Source organism: Anguilla rostrata, chromosome 17, assembly GCF_018555375.3.
Source record: "Anguilla rostrata isolate EN2019 chromosome 17, ASM1855537v3, whole genome shotgun sequence".
NCBI classification, from domain to species: Eukaryota; Metazoa; Chordata; class Actinopteri; order Anguilliformes; family Anguillidae; genus Anguilla; species Anguilla rostrata.
In genome coordinates, this window is record NC_057949.1 from 23063836 (window position 1) to 23073422 (window position 9587).

Genomic DNA, 9587 nt, shown 5'->3' on the forward strand with positions numbered 1-9587 from the left:
TCTGTTACTGTAATCTGCTACAGTGGACTGGATGGATATTTCAGACTATTAGTTGAACTGCAGTGGCTGCAAGTCGTTCTGATAAAAGCATCTGCTAAATGACAAAACCGCATGTTTGCATCATGTTTTATTTGCAACATTATTTCTGCAGTTTGCGAGGTTTCACTGCAGAAACGAGTAGTTTGTATTATTGTGAAGTATTGTACACGTGGGAACAGTTTTTGTCAGAGCAATTTTAAAGAAAAAAGTAACTGATTATCTGTGTTAGAGCGGCATCATGTGGGCGAATATTGAAAGTGTATTTTTGCAGAACATGAGAAAGGTCGGTGCAACTCTAAATCATCAAAGATAATTGGTCGTTTTGAACAATTTTTTTATTTTTCAAAAATAATAAAAGTATATTTGTTTATTTGGTAAGGGTTCCATGTAATAATTTTTCTGTGATTTGCAAGGGACTCTTACGCGTAGGTTACTGTGTTATCACTTCGTATATAGGCTATATTTTTTAAATAAATGTGCCTTTAGCCTACATTTAATGCAATGCAGAGCGGAACATGCGTAAAAATAGACCGTTTTCAGCAGCAGTGTGTGAGGGAACAATATCGTAAATTGCTTGTTATAATGCTTAAATTATTTTGAAGTAACTATACTACAAAAACCCAAAGTTTCCAAACAAGCTAATTTACTCAAATGAACTCAAATTACTGAAGATTTTTTTCATTTGTGGGCGGTGTTTTATTTGTCCAAATTCTTAAGAAATAATTCAGAGAATGTTAATTGATTGTGCATGATCGATTACACCTGCCTTCAGTTGTAAACCCGGAAATCAATGATTGCCGAATACTGTTGTGTTTTTTATACGATCTATGTCTAAAGTTCAGAAATAATATAGCTAATCCCAAGAGTCAAGGCTATACGTCGTTAGGAACTGTGGACAGACAATGAAGATGACTGCTAAGACCCTTCGTATTTCAGCGCAGGCGATACTGCTCTTCGGGAATCATAATGCAAAACAAGTCGCCCATTATGGGCGCCCGACACTGGGAAAAAGTCCCCCTGCCAGGCATTACTATACTGCTCAGGACAGCTCGGTTTCGGTTCGGACGGTGGACCTTCGGAGCGACACTGTCACCAAGCCCGGGCCAGCAATGCGCCAAGCCATGGCCATAGCTGAAGTTGGCGACGATGTTTTCGGAGAGGACCCCACTGTTAAAGGTTAGAAATTTTTCACGCTTTTAGGTTTAATTTCAGATGGCTGGATAGGTAAGCTTGTTAACCCCACGCTTACTTTATCTAGCCAGGTAGCGCATCGGTGTATAAACACTTCAAGTTGAATTTCTACCATAATGTGTTTATTAACTCGTGGTTCTTAGCAAGTTAGCTATCGATTTTGCCTGTAGCCCGAATGAAAACGCAAGTATTCCTATCAAAAGTTTAGCACTTCATGACAGCTTCATGTCACCTGGCTATTTAGATGACATACATAGCCTATATGGAAATTAAACTGGTGCTTTTTTTTGGTTAGGTGATCTAGCGAAATGATCTTACTGCGGATTGTATCATATTTAATAGCCTATTGCTTCTCTTGCCCGTCACAGAGTTCAGTAGAGGGCAGCTGCATGCAATGAAGAATCAGCGTCAGTTTGGAAAACTAAAGCCGCGTTTCCACCGCAGGAACTATACCCCGGAACTAGGAACCTTTTGAGGAACTCAGTGCGTTTCCACCGCAGGAACTAGGGTCTAAATTAGTTCTGGGGGCTTTGTTTTACCCCCCAAAACGTTCCTGCTCGGGGGGTAGTACTTTCCGAAAGTACAGGAACCTTTTGGGTGGAGCTTGCAGCGCTGAACATTTCTGATTGGTCGAGTACTCGTAGCATTTGTGTTGTATTTATTTTCCGCCATTACCCGCCATGTTTGAAAATATGCAGCGGCAAACCAATTTATTTTCATAATAACTTCAAATCAAACTTGTATGTTATGCGGCGCAGTAGGCTACTTTTGGTTATAACCTGTCAACGTCTTGGAATTATAACGTGTGCTCTTCTGTTCTTTTCTTGCTTTGGTATTCGTTTTATAAAATGCTAAGCATTCGTGCTGGGACAGCATATTACGTAGGCTACCAAAACACTCAAACGGATTAATTCGGTTGCTGAATATTTTCTTCTGGATTTTCTTTGTTAGCCCGTTGTAATTGACTCAAAACGTTTGACACAGTTATGTGAGGTATGCGGTAGTTCTGCATAATTAACATTGGTGATACAGTACAAGCAAACTGGAAATCACCTTCCGCACTTTTTATCCGGGTAAAATAACAGGTTAATTCTAGTAATCTTCCCTTTAGCTTTTTCAGACTGCCGTAATTTTACTCAATTTTACTGCCATTTTTCAATTCCACGAAAAGACCAGGAAGACTATGGACTCATTTATGGTGCATGGTTCGCATCTGGAGGGCACACTTCGCTGCTCGGGTAGCAGTAACTTCGAAGGAAAGCAAACGGTGGCTGTACCACTACTAATTTACATTTTCACGCAAGTCCGAGTTTTCGTTCTATTCTTGTCATTTTGCGATTAGCCTATATGGAATTGACGACGAGAAAGTAATAAAACAGCAAATTGTTTACAACGTGTGCATGTTTTCTGCTGTTAATGAATGTGTTTGAGAGGATATATGAAAATCAATAAATACAAAAGTAACCATATATAGTCATTGTTGGTAACCCGTTGTATATAAGTGGAATAAACCCCTCCGGGCTGTCCCGGTTATTAGAAAATAATGTAGGCTACTTCGGTGGTAGTATGGGGTTACAGAAGAAATCATATGACAGATGGACCGACGACAACGTCAGTGGGCTAATTTGCCTAATCTTCGCGGTACTTTAGACCCCGGTGGAAACGCAGACAACCATTGGCTGAAGGAACCTTTTAGTTCCTGGTAAAGTAGTTCCTGGGACTGAAAGTTCCGGGTAATTTGTGGAAACGCGGCTTAAGATCTCATAGCACAATTTAAGCCTGGCATCACTTGTAGATCTCTATCAGGATAGCCATGTTATCCCTCCCCTATGCCGATTGTGTAGGCAGTCGTGGAGTAAATAGGAAAACGGACATTAAACCCCTGTCCGACGTTCATGAAGTGTTATTTATCTTCCTCTGTGTTTCTGTAGACCTTCAGCAACGGGCAGCGGATATATGTGGCATGGAAGCGGCCCTTTTCGTGCCGTCGGGAACCATGAGCAATCTCATTGCCGGTAAAGTGGAGAAAGGACTCTTGATTTGCCATATTGACCCCCTATGACGAAGAATTCATGCCTGTGTGTGTTTGTGATCTCCCCAGTGATGGTGCACTGCAGAGAGAGAGGAGACGAGATGATCGTGGGGGATCTTTCTCACCTGCATGTGTATGAGCAGGGAGGCAGTGCACAGGTATAGTCACAGGTGTGTGTGTGTGTGTGAGAGAGAGAGAACAAAATCACTACCTAAAATTAAATGTTATCTGGCACTAAAAAGACACTGTAGCGAACTACCTGACCACAGTCACAGACAAAAAACAGAGAAAGACCCTGACGAAGTACAGACTCCGTGAGCACCAACCAGCCGTAGAGACTGGCAGGCACAGAAAATCACGGAATAAAAAAGAATGTGCCAACAAAATTGAAACCGAGAAACGCTTTGTCATAGAATGTGCCAAATTTGCCAAAGATTCTACCCTAAAATGACCCAAAAATGTTCCCGATTCAATAACACACCTGATGAAGACGGACTACCCTTCTTATTAGGGAAAAGAAGGTTGCTGCGTACTAGCAGCGCATTTTGTGTTCGCTTGTCGTACTCTGAGGGATAATGCGTGACCGCGTCATGCACACACAGCATACACACGTACTAGCAGACTCTCATTCACTCACGCACACGATACATAGACAGACAGACACACACACGCGCGGACACACTTAACATCACTTCCATATTCATTATATGGCTTGGCCTTTAAGGGAAGTAATTCATAATCTAGCAGTCATTTTGTAAGCAGTTGGAATTCAGACTTGGTAATGCCCAGTGTTCTTAATTCCTGTTTTGTTTTTTTCTTTGTGACAATGTGTCTGGAAAAAGCGGTATACAAAAAAAAAAAAAAAAGTTATTGAGTTGCCCCACCCTTTAGCTGGCTGGCGTTCACTCCACCATGGTTACCAACCTACCCGACGGGACCTTCGACCTGGGCCAGCTGGAATCCAAAATTCGCCACGGATATCCCGATCCCCACTACCCCCGCTCGCGCCTGGTCTGCGTGGAGAATACCCACAACATCATGGGGGGCCGGGTGCTGCCCCTCTCTTTCCTCCAGGAGGTGAGGCCCCCGGTTTGCCCCCGCCCCCACCCCCACCCCCAGCTGCAGAGGGAACAGTGGAAGACCAGAAGATGCCCTTTGGGAAATCAGTTACACTGACTTTGGAATTCCTCCTTAAATAAGTATAGCTGTGGTGGCTTAATCATGAAAAGGGAAGAATATTATGCTACACTGTGGCCTCTGACTTTATCATGTAATATTATTTATTGATGATTTCTGTAGGTTATGTCCCTGATGACTTAGCACCCGCACTTTTGGTTGCCTGAAGCTGCATGCACTTTTGTAAGTTGCTTTGGAGAGGAGCATCTGAAATTCCTAAATAATATAATATTTTGTAATATCACTTTTTATGACATGCAGTTATTGGCAGTTTAGGACTGTCATTCCGATTCTCGCGTGTGCCTGCGCGCATGCGTGTGAGCTTTTCTCCGTGCGCGTGTGCGTGTCCTGGTGTTTCCCTTAGCTGCGGTCTGTAGCGGAGCGCTACGGCCTGGCGGTGCACATGGACGGGGCGAGGGTGATGAACGCTGCGAGGGCCCAGGGCGTCTCTCCGTCTGTCATCACGCAGCACTGCCACACTGTCAGTGTCTGTCTGTCCAAGGTACGGATCCTCATCGCACTCACGCACCTGCAAAGCAGGGACTCTGCATGCTCATTGCATGGCGTTACCTTCACTTGGCACATGCTGTTGTCCGGAGTGAAGTACAGTGCTCGTGCACGTGCGCACATACGCAGTAATCTCACATGCACGTACGCAGTAATCTCACGTGCACACGTACGCAGAAATCTCACGTTCACATGTACGCAGTAATCTCACGTGCACATGCACATGTACGCAGTAACCTCACGTGTACGTGCACACGTACGCAGTAATCTCCCGTGCACATATACGCAGTAATCTCACGTGCACACGTACGCAGTAATTGCACGTGCACACGTACGCAGTAATCTCACGTGCACGTGCACACGTACGCAGTAATCTCACGTGCACACATACGCAGTAATCTCACGTGCACGTGCACACGTACGCAGTAATCTCATGTGCACACGCACACGTACGCAGTAATCTCACGTGCACACATATGCAGTAATCTCACGTGCACGTGCACACGTACGCAGTAATCTCACATGCATCCAGGGTCCTGGAGTCTTCCATTTAGTGTGATTTCATTGTGCACAGCAGATGGCGCTCTCTCCTGGCGCATGTCCCAAAACCTCTCCAAAGTGCATATTTTGGATATTTTGAACATTTTATGTACACAACAAATTTTCTTCACTAAAAATTACATAATATTGTGAACAGATAATAGTTGAGAATAAATTCTAACATGTTTTGAGTGTAAATATTTTACAAGAATTAACATTATGTTGAATGTTCAACTATGTATGTTAGCTGGCAGGAATTATAACCAAAAACTAATATTAGTTTGGGTTGAATGCACTTTGCCATTGCTAACGTCACTGCTGCAAACGAAACCCACCTATTGCCAGAGAATTGATCCCTTAGAAGATTTTCAAAATAGAGAGGGACGGACTGTATCTGTGGCAGCGGCAGCAACCGATTGTAGCTTGCATCTGCGAGTGTGTTCACATTCTGAATGTGTTCATCAGTGGGAAATTTTCTGATGTGAAATCGTAGATATCTCAAAAAAGCATCTGCGCTTTTACACAAAAAGCACAAGCAGCTGTGTGAAGTTACTGGTCAAACTTGGTAGATCTTGCTGAAATGCTGTGGGAGGAGTAATGTACAGAATGTTGATGTGGAAGAAGAAGAAATAATGAGAACACTAAACTCGCTGGACTTAAATGCCCCTCCAGTGAGGCTATAGGTTTGTCTAGCACCCCCTATTTGAGCAAATCTCCACTTTATAAACATGAAAATGAAGTCTCAAACCGAGATCTGCTTTTTCAAGCTCTTCAAATACTTCTATCACAGCTTAAGACCGTTTTCTCCGATCCGCTGTAGTTATAAATACATTGGACTGAAATAACAGGGTTTTGGTGGTTTCCTTTCGATCAGCACTCCGGTATGGGCCTTTAGTATGAGATGTCGGACTCTTTAGCCAGTCTCTGACTTAAATTGACCACTGCTGCTAAAATCCACCGAAAACCAGACTCCCGGGGCTGGAGTCTGTCGTCTGTGGTCTAGGGAACGGGGCACTGCTATCTGTATGCTTCAGCTGAATGTTTGTTCATTTGTATTCTCTGCAAAGTGCTCTGTCTTTAAGTGCTCTCAAGCCTCTTGTCCAGAGCACCGGTGCAAACGAGAACTGATTTTCACCTGATCTTCCTGATTAAAGAGTGGCACACAGAGTAGGGATGGTGACCTCGCCCTGCAATGAACCGTAATAAATAAATTAATGTTTTACTGACAAAACATTTATTTGTTGGCGCTCAAAGAATGTCTAAAAAGTGCATCAACTAAAAGACTAGGAGCACCTGAAAACGTTTGATTATGTATTTTTGAAAAACATTTTGTGAAGATTAGTCAATAAGGGGACACCCTGTGCAACTTGAGATCAGGAACGGAAACGTTCTGCGTCAGATGGAAGCCCCATGTTCTAGCACCTCACCTGCATCTCTTACAGCGCAGACAGAGTCATGAACTACGGTCAGCAGCTTAAATGGCTCCTACGAGTGTGTGCTTGAATGGCCTGGGGGAAATGTGTGTGTAATTGTATTGACTAAAAGTGGTTAGGAACTGCCTAAAAAAAGGCAGTTCTTAACCAGGAGCCTGCAAGAAGTGTAGGGTGTGCAGGTTGTATCTATGGACTTTCACAGCGTGTGTGTGTGTTTGCGCTTGTGTTTGTGTTTGTGCGTGTGTGCGTGCATGTATGCGCGTGTGTGTGTATATGTGTATGTGCATGTGTTTGTGCGTGTGTGCGTGCATGTATGCGTGTGTGTGTATATGTGTGTGTGCGTGTGTGTGTGTATGTGTGTGTGTGTGTGTGTGTATATATGTGTGCATGCATGCATGGTTGTGTGTGTGTATATGTGTGTGTCTGTGTGTGTCTGTGTATATATGTGTGCATGCATGCATGCTTGTGTGTGTGTATATGCTTGGCAGGGGCTGGGGGCACCTGTGGGCACCATGCTGGCCGGGCCGAAGGACTTCATTCAGAGGGCAGTGTGTGCCCGTAAAGCTCTGGGTGGCGGACTGCGGCAGGCGGGTATCCTGGCAGCAGCTGGCACCATAGCACTGACTGCCATGGTGGACAGACTAGAGGAGGACCACAGACATGCCAAGATCTTTGCCCAAGGTAGCACCCAAGGGGTGTCCCCCCAAAAAAAACTACCCCTTTATGGGGACACAATCATTTATTAGTTTCTGCAAAGCCTTCCAAAATCAACTTGCTGTCAAGTTACATCATTTTTATTTTAAAAAATTTGAGACACTATAAGATACTTTTAACCGTAACGGCTGGAGATTACCTGTGTATGAGATTATTTTTTTTCCTATAAGCCTGGATAATTTTGCCAAATATTCAAAACTAGTTTTTTTCTTGAGTAAGTGGGATGCACTCGGTCACTGACTTGACTGGCTGACTGACTGAATACCCCAGTCAGTACCCCAGACCTGTTTGATGTTGGACAGTGCAGTCATGGCTGACACATGCTCTCTCTGTTCCCCTGCAAACCCCTGTCTCCTGACCCCTGCCACCCTGTAGCCCTGCTAGAGTGTGACCCCCCCCTCTACCAGGTGGACATGGCTGCCGTGGAGACCAACATTGTGCGCTTTTACTTGCGCGACCCCCTGCTGACCCCTGGCGAGTTCTGCGAGCGTTTGGCAGCCGTGGCGGAGGGCGAGGCCCGAGCGTTGGGTCAGGGCACGCGCGTGCTCATGTTTCCCCACGTCGGGGGCTCCGTCCGGGCCTGCTGGCACCTGGGGGTCACGGAGGAAGACACCCAGTCGGCCGTCTCGAAACTGCGCTTCGTAGCCCAGCAGTACGCGAAGGAGCGCCACAGGGCCCGCTGAAGCCTGGGACTCGCCGGGAAACTTTCCCCCAGAAACGGAGCCTTGGTTCCGGGTTCGGGTCCTTGAGAGTGAGGATGGTCTGTGGAAGTGACGATCTGACGTCTGTGGTCTAGGGAACGGGGAACTGCAATCTGTATGCTTCAGCTGAATGTTTGTTCATTTGTATTCTCTGCAAAGTGCTCTGTCTTTAAGTGCTTTCAAGCCTCTTGTCCAGAGCACCGGTGCAAGCCTGGGACTCGCCGGGAAACTTTCCCCCAGAAACGGAGCCTTGGTTCCGGGTTCGGGTCCTTGAGAGTGAGGATGGTCTGTGGAAGTGACGATTTCTCGTTCGTGAAATCTGTGGGTGATCTCGAATCCTTGGGTAAACGGTCAGGGGTTGCAGAACTGGCAAATTCCTGCGGGGTGATTGTGAATGATTATAAAATCATGAAACCGAACTTCATTGAACATTAGAAATTCAAAAATGTGTTTTGAATTCTGGTGTGGAGAAAAAATAGCATCGCACTTCACAGTGCAGTACAATCCAGGGGTTTATTTAATAATTAAAACATGGAATCTGGGATGACTTATTCATTGCAAGTGGTCCACATTTCATTCTTTAAAAATAATTGTCTAATTATGGTAGGTAATTAAATGATACTTTTCCCTGGGGTATTTGGATTGCTGTTGTTGTGATATCCCAGTGGCAAATCACAGCTTTAACTAAGGATGGCAGCATCATTGCTGTCAACCGATGTTTTACTGTTGCAAGAAAAAGTTTGTGAACCCTTTGGAATTACCTGGATTTCTGCATTAATTACTCAATAAATGCGGTCTGATCTTCATTTAAGTCACAATGGTAGACAAACACATTTTGCTTTAACTAATAACAAAATCGATTGCACATTTCTCGTCTTGATTGAACACATTGTCTGAACATTCACAGTTCGTTGTTACCCTAGGGTTCTTTTTGACCTCCTTCAGCATTGCGCGCTGCGTTCTTGCCGTGATCTTTACAGGATGCCCGCTCCTCAGGAGGGTAGCAACGGTACACATTTCCTTCACTTGGAGACAACTTGTCTTATTGTAGATTGATGAAATGAACATCCAGGCCTTTAGAAATACTTTTGTAGCCTTTTCCAGCTCTATGTGTCTTTACAGTTCTTCTTCTAGGGTATTCTGAAAATTGTTTTGATCAGGGCATGGTTCACATGAACAGATGTTTCTTGAGAAGAGTAGACTCTGTCAGTAATAAAACTTTGTGTGCCTTTTTTTTATTGGGCAGGGCACGTC

The 9587-nt window shown here is 44.5% G+C and overlaps 1 protein-coding gene across 2 annotated transcripts; it reads left to right on the forward strand.

Annotated features, from left to right (window-relative positions):
• The first annotated feature begins 795 nt into the window (after positions 1-795).
• On the forward strand, positions 796-9139 carry tha1 (threonine aldolase 1). Of its 2 annotated transcripts, XM_064315033.1 has the most exons (7): positions 796-1215; positions 3162-3245; positions 3332-3420; positions 4154-4339; positions 4803-4940; positions 7407-7599; positions 8008-9139. In XM_064315033.1, the coding sequence occupies exons 1-7, from the start codon at positions 942-944 to the stop codon at positions 8313-8315; spliced, it is 1272 nt and encodes a 423-aa protein (XP_064171103.1). In that variant the 5' UTR covers positions 796-941; the 3' UTR covers positions 8316-9139. The 2 variants fall into 2 exon arrangements, with proteins under 2 accessions (XP_064171103.1, XP_064171104.1); XM_064315034.1 differs by lacking the exons at positions 796-1215; positions 3162-3245 and having other exon boundaries at positions 3332-3432.
• The last annotated feature ends 448 nt before the right edge of the window (positions 9140-9587 follow it).